The sequence below is a fragment of the Acinonyx jubatus genome, chromosome E2 (genome assembly GCF_027475565.1).
Source record: "Acinonyx jubatus isolate Ajub_Pintada_27869175 chromosome E2, VMU_Ajub_asm_v1.0, whole genome shotgun sequence".
NCBI classification, from domain to species: Eukaryota; Metazoa; Chordata; class Mammalia; order Carnivora; family Felidae; genus Acinonyx; species Acinonyx jubatus.
In genome coordinates, this window is record NC_069396.1 from 13,956,497 (window position 1) to 13,972,342 (window position 15,846).

General features: G+C 51.4%; 1 protein-coding gene across 2 annotated transcripts; it reads right to left on the bottom strand.

Annotated features, from left to right (window-relative positions):
• Nucleotides 1-258: 258 nt before the first annotated feature.
• On the bottom strand, nucleotides 259-15,768 carry TLE7 (TLE family member 7). 2 transcript variants are annotated; one of them, XM_027076163.2, is made up of 10 exons: nucleotides 13,636-15,768; nucleotides 4,235-4,641; nucleotides 4,111-4,133; nucleotides 3,901-3,959; nucleotides 3,161-3,373; nucleotides 2,811-3,052; nucleotides 2,463-2,604; nucleotides 1,913-2,066; nucleotides 1,290-1,353; nucleotides 259-966 (listed from the first exon to the last, which is right to left on the bottom strand). In XM_027076163.2, exons 2-10 carry the CDS (start codon nucleotides 4,543-4,545, stop codon nucleotides 615-617), a joined length of 1,560 nt encoding a protein of 519 aa, XP_026931964.2. In that variant the 5' UTR covers nucleotides 4,546-4,641; nucleotides 13,636-15,768; the 3' UTR covers nucleotides 259-614. The 2 variants fall into 2 exon arrangements, with proteins under 2 accessions (XP_026931964.2, XP_014943844.3); XM_015088358.3 differs by having other exon boundaries at nucleotides 719-966; nucleotides 1,280-1,353.
• Nucleotides 15,769-15,846: the final 78 nt, after the last annotated feature.

Genomic DNA, 15,846 nt, shown 5'->3' on the forward strand with positions numbered 1-15,846 from the left:
AGGCCTTTCAAAGATTCAGATAAAACTAGGTATCATCAAGCAGTTGCTAAAAGGAGAGAGAGAGAGAGAGCCCTTCCTTGGGATATGGTTAGACCAGCTCATGGACTCTTAACCTGGATCAAGAATTGAGTGTTGGGGGCGCCTGGGTGGCTTAGTCAGTTGAGCGCCCGACTTTTGCTCAGATCATGATCTCGTGGTTTTTTAGTTCGAGACCCACATCAGGCTCTCTGCTGACAGTGCAAAGCCCACTTTGCATCCTCTGTCTCCCTCTCTCTCTGCCCCTCATTCGCTCACACACACTCTCTCTCTCCCACTCTCTCAAAAATAAATATTAAAAAAAAAAAGAATTGAGTGTTGGTGGTCTAATGACACCCCAATACAGTCTGAAAGTTTACACAGGTAAATAGGTTTCTTCTTGAGCTTTCTGAAGGCTCCAAGAATTCTCTGACCCCCCTCCAAAAAGTTACAAACAAAACTAAGTGTGGTCTAAAATTCCTTCCACATCCTGGAAGCTGCTGAGTGGGGGCATAAGCAATCCATCACCCTAAGTTTGTTATCTGGAAAAACTAACCACATCTTAGGCCATTTTGGTTTTTGCTTTTCTATTTTGTTAGTTATAAAGTCAGGTTTCCCCACCCAAACCCAGAAATCAGTGGTAGAAAAATAACAAAGGAAAAACCCCTAAGCCATCTCATAAAAACCTGAGAGCACAGGCTGAGCGTGTGCCAGGGGCGGGGGGAATGGACAGATGACGGTCCATCGAGGGTTAAGGTAGAGGTATCCAGGGCATGGAAGTGGTCATCTGCTCTACCTGCTGACCTTCCCTGGGTCTTCGCCAGCAGGATCACGGCACGCCAACCTTCAATACAAGAGCTGGTAAACGGTGGCACTGTTCTTGGAGCCTGTGACCAGATACTGGTTGTCAGAGGACACATCACAACACAGGATATCTGTAGACTCCTCTGCCTACAAGGAAAGAGAAGCCAAGAGTGACTACAGGCAGGGGCCAGGCTCGGGCCAGAGATGAAGGCCTCACTTAGGGCTGTGTCAAGGCTAAGGACAGACCTGAGCCTCAGTCTGGAGACAACAGGGCAGGTCTCATGGTTCAAGGTGAAGCCCATGAGTTCACTGGACCTTGGGTCCTCATTCCCCTTGATGTATTAAACGGCCCAGATACCACCCCAGAGGTACTTTCCAGCACTGTCCTTGGGACCTGACATAATGGATCTGAGGCTATGAGCTCTGAGTGCCTGGGTGTGCCCATCCCTCCTCCCAATACCTGAAACAACCTTTGTAGAGAAGGTGCGGTTAAGCAATGGATCGATTCATCCAGCGTGGTCACAAAATAGCTCCCTGGCAAAGGAAAGGCAGATGGAGAGGCCAGACACCAAGCTTGCATTCCAATCCCAGCCTCATTCCCAAGGGGACTAGGGAAAGGGCAACTCCTTCTCTGCCTCAGTTTCCCCATGTATAAAAATCAGAGATAAGACCCAAGCCATTCCTTCGTCTGGTCCTACCCTCCTGCTACACGTGGGATCATGGTCAGTATCACTGAACAAAAAAAAGGACAATCAGATGGGATTTCATGTCTCTTCTGCCTGCCTGTGTCTTCAGGCTGCTGTTCTGTGTAGGAAGGCACCATTACAGAGAGAGCCAGAAAGGAGAGGGAGGGGGACAGAAGACAAACAGGGTGCCAGACCACAGCAGGAGAGGAAGCGGTGGGGAAGCGTAGGTGGGTGCAGAGGCAAGAGCAGCAGGCAGGAGAGTCGACACCTGGGTCTTGGCTTGGCTGCGCTTGGGGCTGGAGGGTGAGGAACAGACCCTGCAACAAGGCTGGGCCCAGATTCTGTAGATAGGTAGACACCCCATGGTGTGACAGGGCCCCTAGAGGTGTCACCTGGCTTCAACTCACCACAGGAGGAAAACTTGAGGTTGTGGTGGTGGATGTATTTGTTAAAGAAAATCTTCAACTTCTCCCTCCGGTGCGTGTGTAGGATTATGATGTCACTGTTTCTCAAGCCTACTAGCACCCACTCTTCACTGGGGTCATGGGTAATGCTGAGGATCTATTTGGGAAAAAAACTGGAGTCAGGGGTGCCTGGGTAGCTCAGTTGGTTAAGTGTCCAACTTCAGCTCAGGTCATGATCTCCCAGTTCATGGATTCAGGCCCCGTGTTGGGCTCTGTGCTGACAGCTCAGAGCCTGGAGCCTGCTTCAGATTCTGTGTCTCCCTCTCTCTGTGTGTGCCTCCCATGCTTCTGCTAGCGCTCACTCTCTCTCTCTCAAAAATAAACGTTAAGAAAAAATTTTTTAATTAAAAAAAAAAAGAAAAGAAAAGAAAAAGGACTAGAGTCAGTGCTCCAAGCTGCCAACACCATCATTTGTGTCTCCTCTTGAAACCCGGCTCTTCCTCCTGCAGGACCCCCAGCTCCCAGCCACCATGACTGCCCTCAGCCCTGGCACCTCATGCCGGAAATGGTGCTCCTGCACCCTCTGGTAGCTCCTCAGGTCCCAGGAATACAGGCTGGCGTCTTCACCTCCTGTCCAGAACTTATTGCCTGCGATGTCCACGCATCGGGATCCATATTCAGGGACTTCGTGCTTCCTGGAGGGAAAACAACTCATAGAGATTCACGCACTGGTTAAACACTGGGAAGTTCTGGGCCCAGGAAGCCCCCAGGAGTGCCCCCCCACCATATCTTCTCCTCACAGACTCCCCTGATCCTACCGCACAGAGCGGGGAAGCGCTGTCCAGAAAGGGACACAGGCTTTCCCAAACACCTTACTGTCAAGCCCTCCCCTAGGTCATACCTGATCAAGATTTGGTTCTGCAAGTCCCAAATCTCAACAAATCCTTTGAAACAAGCCAAGCAGATCTGGGCATTGGAGGAGAGAGCCAGGGAATAGCACATGGGGCCTGTGGAGGCCAGCTGTGCCCTGACGCGAGGCGTGGGTGCCAGATCCCAAAGAGTCAGGTTCCGGGACAGACCCCCAGTGATCAGGCTCTGCTCATCAGGCAGCAGCTTGCAGGCGAGGACACGGCTCTGATGGTCCTGCAGGGACAGTTCCCACCCTCACATCACCACCTTAAGGCACGGGGTCAGAGTCTCAGGCCAGAGATCATACCCGGGCTCCCCAAGCCTATCCCAAACATCCCTCACCTGGAAGTCCAGCTGGGCCTGTGGGGCCTTGTTGCAGGCATGCAGAGCGCTCTCGTCCCACACCTTAATGTAGCCATGCCCACACGTGTACACGTGGTGAGTCGAGCCGCTGATGGCAATGGCGTAGACCTTCTTTCCATGGCGGACATTGCCAACCTTCCAGGACTCCCGTGGGGCTCTCTGCCTGACCACCACTTCATCAGGAACGGGAGGCTAGGGACAGGAGAAGGTAGGCGGCCATCAAAGGGCATAGCCCCAGCCTACTCTCATCCACAGCCTGCCGATCCGCTGACTGAATTCCTAACTGTTCACCCAACAGCCCTCTCTCACCCGGGGCGAAACCATGTTCTTATCTGGGGACCCCAGACCATAGACATCCTCCTGCACTAGCCACATGGTGCCCAGGCTTCCCTCCTTGACACACAGAGCCACATTTTGAGACAATTCTGTGCACCAGCAGGAAGAGCAGGACCCGGCACAGCCCCCTGAGGACACAGCTTTCGAAGATGTGACACTGTGAGCTGAGGGCCCTACATCTTGGTGACGAGGGCAGGGTAGCCTAGCTCAGAAGAAGTAGGGAGCTGCAGGACCACCCCACCACCACCACCACCACCACTGCCTAAGGGAGAGAGAGAGAATGAGGACACACTGCGTGCCCTCACCTTCTTCTTACTAGCTTCTTATTTGGGGCAGGGCAGGGGAAGGCAAAGATCCCAAGTTTGGAAAAATAACACACTTACAATTGCCCTGAGGAATGACCAGACTTCTTCACTGGGAGGTGGCGAGGGGCAAGGCTGGCCTGCAGGGAAATATCAACACCCACCCGCTCACAGAGAGGGGCAACGGATAGCAACAGAACCGCAGGATTCAAGGAGAGGGCCGCTGTCCTGACACCAGGCCTGAGTCTTGTCCCCCACCTTCCCTGCCCACGCATCCCACCTGGGACTTACCACACTCGGGTCCTGGCAGGAAGCTACGACACATAGAGAGCAGAGAGGGGACAGCGCATGAAATGCAGGGCTCTGTGCTGGGATCCCCTCTCCCACCACCAGTCTTGTTCAAGGGGAGACCTACCTGCGATCCAGTTCTGCTGCTGCTTCTGGCTCCGCCTCAGAAAGCCAGCTGGCCTGGAGCTCAGATCTGTCCAGAGGCTGGAGGACCCACTGTTGTGGGGTCCCAGAGCTGGTCTCCTGATAAACCGGGCCATGCGATGTCTGGGGAGCCGGGGGCTGCTGAGGCATCCCATACTCCCCCTCTGCTTGGGATTGTGCTTGGTGCTCATGCTGGGAGGAAATGCCAGAGCTTTCTAGCACGTTCCTCCACTCCTCTGGTTCATCATAAATTCTGAGTGTACTAAACGAGGCCCCCTCCTTCTCTCTATTCATGTTCTTAGATCAATCAAGTGTCTGAGCCACCCGGTTTTGGGCTTGAGAAATGAGTCCATCAAACAGCTCCTGGGGTTACCAGTTCGTCCTGATCCCCTGTAGCAAGAGAGAACAGATGCACAGACACAGATGTGCAGCATTCAGGGCCTGTTTAGGAGGCTCTGAGAACACCTCTCATGGTGAGAGGATTCAAAAGACGGGTGGCCGACTAATATTTTACCCTAAATGCTGGCAGTGATGGTGTCAAGGGTGAACGTTTCTCACAGACACTTTGAGATGTTAGTAGCAGGTGTTGGGTTTTTCCTAGACCCATCTAGACAGATGGCATTTCCAGTCCTTTTAAATCCGAGTCACCCTTTAATCTGGCAATATACCTTTCAGATGAGGACTCACCCCCAGTGTAAACATGGGGTAACGGGAAACTCCACTCATGCCACAGGCGCTTTCCCTGCCTTCAGGGGATCCCCGAAGGCAGTATGCAGACATGATGTTCCATTTGGATGGAGCAAGGTCACACAACCACAGTTTGCTGGTGGGGACATTCATCTATCCCACCCTATATGGTCATTCTGAGAACTAAATGGAATCCCGTGTAGAATATTCAGAATTATGCAAGGCTACTGGCAGACCTTCATTAAATGGCAGTGAGTGCATTTATCCGCGGACTGTGCCAGGGACCAGACCTTTGAGGATTTAAAACAGACCATCTGCCTTCCCCCAGGCCACCCAACAGCAAGCCCTTGGACAGGCCTGGGGAGACCCAGCGTTCCAGAACACAGAAGAGCAAAAGCTCAGCCAAAAAATGAGAGGTGGTCTGGGGAGGGGGTCTTCCCCTGTCTATGGAGACCATGCCTGGATGACCAAGCTCAGTCCTTGGTTCTCAGAACCCACCCTCCACAAATGCCCCATGGTCACCCCAGAGAGGCCAGGTTGCCTGCCTTTGGGAAGATGTAGTTGTATCTCCAGACTCCACTCCTCTGAACACGTTGAGCTCTTACTATGTGTTTAGCCTTGAACCAAACACACTCCTCACAACCGTGTGAGCCACATTTCACAGATTTTAAAAACCGAAGCTCAACTTTGGTTATTTAACCAGAAAGCACAGGGAAAAGGTTCAAATCCCGCCCTGTCTGGCTCTAAACAGTCTCCTTTCCTGCCTCTCCATGAGAAGGACGACAAATATCTACTGTCTTTACAAAACTGGTTACCTGGGGAACCTGAGTGGCTCAGTGGGTTAAGGGTCCGACTTAGGCTCAGGTCATGATCTCGTGGTTCATGGAGTTAAGGCCCGCATCACCCTCTGTGCTAACAGCATGGAGCCTGCTTCAGATTCTGTGTCTCCCTCTCTCTCTGCCCCATCCCCATTCACTCGCTCTCTCTCTCTCTCTCTCTCAAAAATAAATTTAAAAAAATTAAAAAACAAATGTGGTTACTCTCCTACCTAACACTGCCACTTTTAGGGATTTAGCCTGAAGGTGCACTTAAATATACACAAAAAGGACACCTGTACAAGCAGAAGCAGCACAGCACTGTTTGTGACAGCAGATGACTGGAAAAATCCAGTGGCCACAGGAAGGGACTGGTGAAATGTCACAGTATATGCATTCTGTGGAATACTACACAACTGTTAAATGTAATAAGGACACATCTTTAAGGACTGGAGAAAAATCCAAGGTGTGTTAAGGAGGGGAGGGGTGGATCTAAGGTTCAGACAAATGTGCATAATAGCAGCTTTGGTGGAAAAGAAGGATGGAAATTAGAACCTATCTTTGCATATGTTTGTATGCACAGAAGAAATCAGGAAAAGCAGTCGTCTTTGGGAATGCAAATTGACCCAAAGGAAAGAAGAATGGAAGATTTGGCCACCGTAGAACCTGGGATAGTTTTTGCATCTGTGTGGCTCCTGGAATCTAAATGTAAAATAGTTAGACCTTGAATCTTTTCCTTGACCAAATCCATCTTTCTCACCTTCCCCCAAATGATAATTTGGGGTCCTTGTGATGCTCAGTTACTTGTTTAAATAATTTAACCAATTCATCCTGACGCCTTCAGCCTGCATTAAATGGGCCACGAGGGCTGGCTCACCCTGCTGAGGGTGGAGGCCCAGAGTACCCACATTCCCAGCCAGCGTGACGAGGATGAGCAAGCGGGGACTGGCAGCGAGCTGCCCTTGGGTAAAGCTTAAAGGCAGTGAGGCCATTTAGCCAGTATTTCACAGATGAAGAAGATTTCACCCTAAGAGTAAGACAAGGCTTTCTAGAAAGAGCAGAAGGAAGAGTCACTATCACCGAACCCCGCTCTGCTCTATCCCCAGAGCTGCAAATGTAGAGACCCCACCCCTTACCAAGCAACTCCTACCCCAGGTTCCACACAAAACGCTAGTGCTGGGGCTCCATCCTGCCCACAAGGCAAGCACTCACCAATCCCCATGGCTGGAAACTCACCCTGGAAGGCAGAAAGCCAAACCCCAGAGAAGGGAAGGCAGCAGCAGAACGGAGACCTCACTGGTGCTGAAACCTTTCCTCCCACACTCAGGCACAGCCCCCTCCGTGAACTGCTGCTATTTTTAAACCTTAGCTTAATTGATAATCAAGCCCTGGGTCAGAACCTGGGTCAGGTGTCCTGGCCCTGAATGGTACCTGAATGGTTCCTCAATTCCCGGGTGGGCGTGGCCACAACCTGCCATTTCCAATTAGACCCTGTGTCCTTGGAAGAGAGATAAGATGGAGGTCTGCCAAGTAAGGTCAAGGCAGGAGGCAAGATGGAGCCAGAAACTGTTGTGGGGGAAGTCTCTGGATCGGGTTCGGGCCGCCCACTAGAGCCAGCATTTGCACAGAGGCCGAGAACTGGGTAGAGCTGTCCCCAAGAGCTGGTTTAGATTCATGTCTTCTGGTGAATCTCTTTGGGATTGAAGGCTGGTTTGGGGCTGAGGCCAATATGGGCTTTGATGGGAGGAGAAGGGGGCCACTAGAAGGGAAGACCAGGGAAGCCTTTCTTTTCAGGCACCCCTCATCCATGACACCTGGAGTGCAGCCCCCGCACCCCTCCCCCTCGCCACAGAGACTCAGATTCTGTAGGTGTGGGGTGGGGACTGAGACTGCCTTTCTAACAGGTTCCTGGGTGCCACATTTGAGAACCACTGCCAGCCCCTCAGTCTGGTGGTCCCCTCCTGCAGGAGAGAATGGCAGTGAAGCTGGATCCCCTCCTGCTCCTCCCCCCCCCCTCCCCCCCCCCCCCCCCCCGCCTCTTGCTCACCCTTCCAATTGAACACACTCTCTTCCACTCTGGTTCCTTTCTCATTTGCTGGCTTCCTTCTTTTGAAGCAGCAGTTCTGAAATGGCTGCTGTCCACAAAGAAATCTTTTGACTCCTAATCTCCAAAACCTACTGTCTCTCCCTTTCTCTTTCCCCCTCACTAACACACCCCTCATCCCCAAAAATTTTATTACTGCCTGTGGTCTCCCAGATAATGCCTGGCATTATCCTTGGCCCAGTATTTGAGATCTGTCACCATCCAGGCTCAGCCTGTTCTCGCTTTTTCCCTGACTGCACCCTAACCTGACCCCAAAAGAACTTGACTGCACCTTTCCATCCTCATACTTCCCTATGCTGTTCCTTCATCCAAGAATGTTGTTCCTTGTCCACTCATGCGTCAAAGTTACACTCCCACGTACTCTGAGCATGGTGCCAAGGACCAGTGATCAAGCTAAGACATGGCCCAAGTCCTTAGGGAGCTCTGATTTGAGAGGGCAGGACAGAGGGTGGTTGATGTAATTCCCGAGCTGATGCATGACCATTTTGGGGGAGTTATCCCTTTTTTGATTCTCACAGGAAACACACAGCAGTGAGGCATGGATTTTATTGCTAGTTTGGAAATATGAGAATTAATTCGGGGGGTCAGAACATCACAGAGACTTACTTACCCAGGGTCTCACTGAACAGGTGGGAGAGCAAGGGTCCAAAGCCAGGCCTATCTGATTTTTAAAAATATGCTTGAGAGAGAGCTGTACTGAATCATAGGAGCTCTTTCTATACTCTGGGTATGAATCCTTTGGCAGAACATGTGCACTGCCTGTGTCTCTTGCCAACCTGTGGCTGGCCTTTTAGCTCTTAATGGTGTCTGTAGATGAATGGAAGTTCTTAATTTTAATTCAGTCCAGTTTATCTATTCTTTTAAGGTTAGTCTTTTTTTTTTTTTTGTCTTATTTAGGAAATATTTTCTGCCTTCAATACCATGATAATACTCTCCATTGTTTTATTCTAGAAGCTTCTCTATTTTACCCTCTACATGTAAATCTACAAAACTTGGCAATATCTAGAAAGGGAACACAGAGGGTCCAGAGAAGCCTGGGCCTCTCTTGAAGGGGGAAGCAGCAAGCAAAATGGTGAGGAGCCCAACCCTTCCATCAAACTCCTGATTTGAAGCCCAGGCCTGCCACTTCTCGGTTGCCAGCCTGTGCCTCAGCTTTCACATCTGTAAAATGGAGATGACAAGATTACATCCTTCTTAAAGCTGAGATCAGACCTGGAGGTTTAAGAGGGCTTTGAAGAGGCCAGGTTTCATGTAAATGCTCACTGAGGGTGAGCAATTCTTAGGGCCTACCAAAGAGGAAAGAAAAAGAGAGGCGAGAGAGGCCAGTGGGAAGTCCCCTGTGCAGTGAGGCAGCCCACAGAGGAGAGAGTTGCCAGCAGAGGCATAGGGTCTGGATCCTAATAGGCTGCATTGCTGGGCACTGGGCATGCTTCTCTGTGTCATCACTGCCCCCTCTCGGCTGCCCCATCTAAGGAAAATGAGGTTCAAAGAGTTTAAGTACCTTGCTCAAGATCACACAGCAAGGAAGGGCTGGAGTGAGGGTTTGAGGCCAGGTTCACACAACCCCACACAGCCCTCTTCCAGGCTGCAGGGAGATGGAAAATGCCAGGAACAGGGGGCCATTTGGCTTCAGCAGCCTGGAAGTGGTGGTTTCTGTGCATTCTTGGGCCAGACACTAGAATGCTAATATGTGAATCGTCAGACGTTGAGAACAGAAGTGAGAGTACAGAGTACTTAACTGAGACATTTGAACAAAAGAAGAAATGGGGCAGCCTCTGTGGGGTACAGTGTCAAGAACAGTGGTTCCCAAGCTCAGAGGCAAGTTAAGGTAACCCAGGTACTTACCAATGCTCAGGTATCTGTGCCCTCCCCATTCCCATTAGTAGGGAAGCAGCCTGGGCAACAGCATTTTTCAGACCTCCCACTGTGATTCCAATGCAAGCTAAGGTTGAAAACCACTCAAGTAGAAGGTTTTGCAGAGAAGGGTAACAGGACCACAGAGATTGTGAGAGAGGGTAGAGGGAAGAGGTTGGGAGATATTCCAGAGGCTGGGGAAGGAGGGACAAAAATGATAAAGGAAGACCCCTGTGGTCTTGGGAATGGTTGAGGTCATGGGCACAGGAGGAATTTAGTTTGAGATGGAAAGGGAAAATGACCACAAAAAGATGGGCAAGGACAGTTTCACCCTATTGTCCCTCTGCCGAGCCCATGGATGGAGGTGCCCATCCTGAGCCCAGGCTATACTAGGGTTGGTGGCCAACAGGTAGGACCAAAATTGTGTGAACCAGAGTGTTGGAGCTTCCAGGAAAGGAAACAAAATGGGTCCAGGACTGCAATCAAATGCATCTGTGCACCCACCCACTCACTCACCACCCTTCCCTCCAAGTGGCCAGTGAGCACAGTTTTACTGCTCCCTGGTTGCACTGGTCTGGGAGGACACAGGGCTGAGCCTACAAACCTGGCCTTGACCCTTGTGAATTTAGGTCTTTGGAGTGAAACTAACAGTTGAACTGTCAATTATAAATCAGAGTGGAGAGTGTGACCTGATGAACTTAGGGAGGGTGTGACAGGGGAATACAGATAAGGGGGACACACCAGATGTGAAAGATCATGAGTGATCCGTGAGGTGTGCGACATGAAGGATGGGAGGCATCAGTGGGGAAAGCGGTGGGAGGATGGGGAGGAGAGCATGGGAGAATGTTCTAGGCAGAGAGCATAGCAGGTACAAAGGTTTGGAGAAGTGTATTTTATTTTTTTAAATGTTTATTCATTTTTGAGAAACAGAGAGAGAGTGCGAATAGGGGAGGGGTAGAGAGGTAGACACAGAATCCAAAGCAGGCTCCAGGCTGTCAGCACAGAGCCCAATGTGGGGCTTGAACCCATGAACCATGAGATCATGACCTGAGCTGAAGTCGGATCCTCAACTGACTGAGCCACCCAGGCGCCTCTGGAGAAGTACATTTTAACAAATGGGAGAATTTTCTAGGAGCTGGAGCACAGGGAGTGTGTTGTGAGGGCAGGGAGGGCAGGGATGTGTGTTCTAATCTAGGGAGACTAGGTGGGGAGCAGCAAAGGATTCTGAGCTGGGGGAGACAGGAACGGACTTGTGTTTTGAAAGGACCAGGCCTTCAGTGGATAGTTTAGGGGAAGGCAGCAAGAATGGAGTCTGGAGACCAGTTCAAAATGCTCAACATTAGCAGTCGTTAGGGAAATATAAACCAAAAGCACAATGAGATACCACTTCCCATCCACTAGGATGCCTAACACAACAACAACAACAACAACTAAGAAAATGATAAATGTTGGTGAGGATATGGAGAGACTGGAATGCCAGGGCATTGTTGGTGGGAATGTAAAATGATGCTGCTGCCGCGGAAAGCAGTTTGGCAGTTCCTCAAGAAAGTTAAACACAGAATGACCATATAACCTAGCAATTCCACTCCTAGGTACATACCTGAGAGAACTGAAAACAGAGGCTCAAACAGATTTTTGTACACCAACATTCACAGCAGCATTATTCACAATAGCCAAAAGGTACAAATAACCGAAGCATCCATCAACGGACGGCTGGATAAATGAAATGTGGTCCATCCATACAAGGACTGTTAGTCACCAATAAAAAGAAATGAAGTGCTGACCATAATACAACGCGGATGAACCTTGAAAACCTTACACTAAATGAAAGAAGCCAGACACAAAGCCTGCATATCGTATGATCCCATTTACATGAAATGTCCAGAATTGGCAAATCTGCAAATTGGCAGATTAGTGGCTGCCAGGGCCTGGGGAGCCGGGAGCGATTTCTTAATATGGGGTTCCTTTTGGAGTGATGAAAAAGATCTGAGATTTGGACAGTGGTGATGGGTACACAACACTGTGAATGTACCTAATGCTACTGAAGTACACACTTTGAAACAGTTAAAATGGTAAATTTTATATTATGTGTATTTTACAACAATAAAATAAAATCAGACATTGTGTCATGAGCTACAGGCCTCGCAAGTTACCATAGCATTTTTCCTCTTCCTTCATCCAGCAGATACCAGGCAGTTTAGCTGGTGGTTTTCTTAACTTTTGCTCCCCTAGAAGAGCCAGCCAGCTGCAGGTGCCCCTGCCCCCAGACACCCTTGCCAGCTATAGTCAAATGGCAGCATGGGGTGGGGTGGGGGGTGGGGAACGTTAACAGGGTGGGGAAGTTTGGGGGGGTGGGTTACAGTGAGGAGCAGCACTCAGTGGGCAAACACTGAGGTCACTGTTTGGATCCTCAAAGCCTGGGCTCAAATATCGACCTTCAGATCTCTATTTGGGGGGTGCAGAGCCCTTTGGCGGGCAACTGGAAAGCAACCAAATTCTAAGACTTGCGCTCACAGGCCAGTGTGCGCACTCGATGGTTGCTCTCATCGGAGGCTCCCTGACCCCAGGAGTTTCTCTTTCAGCACTAGACCCTCCTTGGGAATCCACCTGGACACCCGTTGCTGATGAAAACGTATATAAACCATATAAACATAGACACAAAACATTTCTTCCCTTACTGATTTACTAACATCATCCACTCAACTGAAATTATTCAACTAGCAAGGTCCTGCCCAGCCCAATAAGCTGTCCCCACTCCCACCCCCAGTGACTTTGTGGTCCACAGGGTAAGGCTGGAAAACACAAGCTCCAGGTAGAGGGCTCAGCGAGCTGGTGGAGGACACAGCACAGGGGACCTGAAGGAGAGGGGGGAGGGCCAGCAAGGGGGCAGTGGTGTTGGGCTGAGCTCAGTGTGAAGGCAGGGAAATTCCTCTGGGTATTAAGAACACCACACCGCAGGGCTGGGCCCCTGCCCACTGTTTACCTGGTCCCTGCACTTCCTCTAACTCCACTGTCATGGGGAGGCCCCAACCCACTGTTCTTTACTATGTGCCCTTCCCAGGGCTGTGGATCCCACCTCCCTTATCTATTGTTCTTCCTACCCAACTCACACTCGCGGCCCTGCTGTGGAACGCTTGGATTCTGTGGAACGCATTCCGATTTCTGTCTTGGATACCCCTGTCTCCAAGACATCTTTAGGCACAACCCCCCTGACCTTTACTCTCGGGCCCACTGGCAACTGGCCCCTTCACAGTCTCCCACAGGGGCTCAACTTAGGTGAGTTTGCAGTATGCGCCTCTGAGTAAGATTTCTCGGGGCGGGGGGAGGGCGGGGCGGTGGAGGAGTATGCTTCTTTAAGAGCTTGCAGTGCCCTGGCCTAAGCCTTCTGTGCGTTCCAACTCTGGCCTGCCGGTTGTCTAAAGTAGTGTCCACCCCACCCCCACCACCGGTGGATCCCCAGTTGAGTTTTCCACCAAGAGCTCGGACCGGGCTGCCCCAGGAACACCCCTGGGATCAGGGTAGGGAGGAAAGGTCCTGCATCCGGGCAGCCTCACAGTAGGGGGTTCTGTGCTTCCAGTCCCTCCTGGAGAGCGGCCCGGGCTTCTTGCGCCCTGCAGTGAGCGAAATGGCCACCGGGGGCAGCAGGGGGCCGAGGCTGGTGGCCAGTGGCTGCTAATGGCTTCTCAACTGCGAGTCCCGGAGCCCTGGACACGCAGGCCCGACGCCCCTGCCGTTTCTTGTTCAGGGGCCAAAACAGTGCCCTGGTGAGAAGGCTGCCACCTGGCTACCCACGCCGCGCGCTGTGGCCCAGGACGGATGGGACCCAGAGCCTCAGGTCCCCACCCTGGGAGCGCGTGGGCCCGGGGCTCGCCGGCCAAGGACGGGTGGCAGACACGAGGTACGGGTAGCCGAACTGCCCCTTACCGTGGCGGGCTGGAGGAAATCGGCCGCGCAGCGCGAGGTCTTCCTGGAGGCTGGGCCTGTACTGAGTGCCTGTGCGATTTCAGCGGCTGGCAGGGGCTGGAGGCACAATGCAGGATCACCGGAGCCACCCGGGGACTGGCAAGCTGTTGCAGGCAGAGCTGGAGCAAGAGGGAGGCTCTGGCCGCTGGCTGCCCGAGCCCAGTTGGAGCCAGGGCCCAGCAGAGCAGGTTCAGACGGGGGGCTAGAGTCCCGGGAGCCTTGAGACCAGTTGGATTTGCTGGGGACCACGTGGTCTGTGCTGCGTTCTGGCCTCAGAGCTGGGGGAAGGGACTTGCAGGGAGCTCTCCCAACCGTAGACTGGGGACTTGCGGAGAAGGCCAAGATTCGCTCATCTCCTGGTCCCCAGCACTTGGTCGACCCTGGCCTGTGGCAAGGGGAAGGGTGTCCTCAGTTCCCTATCAAGAGACAGGATAGCACATAGAGTGGGGTTGTAGTCTGGGGAGAATGCAGACGTCAGAGGCAGAGAGGACAGAAGAGTCCAGAGGCATCTTCTCAGAATTCTCTGCCAGGAGGAGAGGGATGATAGCCCAGGGGTAGCTGTGCTGGGCCTCTTGTTCCCAAGATGACATTGGAGGCCTGTCCTGCCTTGGCCTCTCTCCCCAGGCCATCCCCTCACCTGCTGGGTGCTGGGCAGCCATATTTCCCTCTAAGCCTCAATTTACCATCCTGACCTGGACAGGGCAGGAGCAGATGTTCTCTGAGGACCCTTCCAATGTGACAGGCCAGGGTAGAAGGGTGTGCTGCAGGGACAGAACATGCTGATGGGGACTGAGGGACAAAGGCTTTATTTAATCCTGGCCCTTCCAGGCTCACAGCTCCAGTTCAGAAAAAGAGAAGAGCTTTTGTGAGGGGACAGAAGTCTCCAGTGCCATGGCTCCTCTTTGTCCTGATAAGGCTTCCACTGGGCCCAGGCAGCTCTGGGCTGGAGTCACCTATGAGCACTGAGGCTATAGGATATCAGGACCACTGGTTGATGGAGCCATTCGACTTCATGAGGCTTTGCAGGTATCTATTTTCTGTTTCCTCTTGTCCTTAGTATCAGAATAGAGCACCTGCCCTGGATAGTAACAGACCTACAGAGAAAGAGAAAACCCTCAGGGACCATCTGGGTGGGAACAGCCTTGAGTTCTGTTGCCAGCCCTCACCCTGCACTGACAAGGGCCTGAGACCCAGAAACCATGGTCACATAGAACATTGGTATCAGATCCCAGATTGTCCTCAGCGGCTGATTATCCTAGAATCCCTGCCTCAGTTTTGCCTCAGCAGAGAAACTGCCAGATGCTGCTGCAAGCCAGGACTGCAAAGACACAACTAGTGGCTGCTCATGAACCAGGATGGTTGGCGAGTGCTGTGGCTTTCTGGCCTGTGTAAGAGACATTAGCAGCTGATTTGCTGGGTGACCAGGCCATCCACCTTTGGGGCTGTTTCTAAATAAATGACCTGGGGCACTTTGAAGTCTGGAACTACCCAGAAGTGCAGGTTCAGATAGTCAGGGGGAAGGCCTTGTTCCCTCCTATGTTCTGAGGGGTTCCAGGCTCTGCCTCCACGCCCACTTAGTTCCCAGGAGCCTGGGGGCAGAGCAGTGGATAGGGATTTCTACAACAATGGCATCCCCAGGACACTCTGCTGAGGTCCTACACCACATCATTAGCTTTCTAACAGGAATGGTGCCTTTGAAATACTCAAGATAGTACCCCTGGCCAACACCGGTAGCTCGAGCTACACAGCATGCAGCAGCAGGTGTCAGTGCCTCAGGGAGTGTACAGTCTCTGTATACGTAGGGTACATTGTGTCTGTGACCAGAAGTGTATCTATGGGAGGGTCTGTGGAAGAGAGGTTTGGGGGCTCCCTGTGTATGACTGTGTGCGTGGTTTTTCACGCCTTAGAGGACTGAGCCTGAGCATCTCTTCATTAGTCATTTTTACATCTTTTTAAAAACTGCCTGCTAGTATCATTTTCTGGGCTTTATTATATTACTTATCTCTTAATTGTAAGACCTTTTTATATATTAAACTTTTATATCACAAAACTTACAAGGGTATTTCCACTTTTTGTGCTTTATCTTTTAACTGTATTTGGAATTATTGAGAACATATGTATTTAATTTTGAAAACTCAGTGTTTTGGTATGTTTGCTTATGGTTGGTTTCTA

What these genes read in the sequence shown, in the direction of transcription:
- TLE7 (XM_027076163.2), bottom strand. Translation starts at nt 4,545, where the DNA reads ATGAATAGAGAGAAGGAGGGGGCCTCGTTTAGTACACTCAGAATTTAT. An exon ending in CCTGCCAGGACCCGAGTGTG is followed by an intron (nt 3,960 to 4,110) that starts GTAAGTCCCAGG and finishes ATTTCCCTGCAG; the next exon opens with GCCAGCCTTGCCCCTCGCCA. An exon ending in AGCACCATTTCCGGCATGAG is followed by an intron (nt 2,067 to 2,462) that starts GTGCCAGGGCTG and finishes TTTCCCAAATAG; the next exon opens with ATCCTCAGCATTACCCATGA.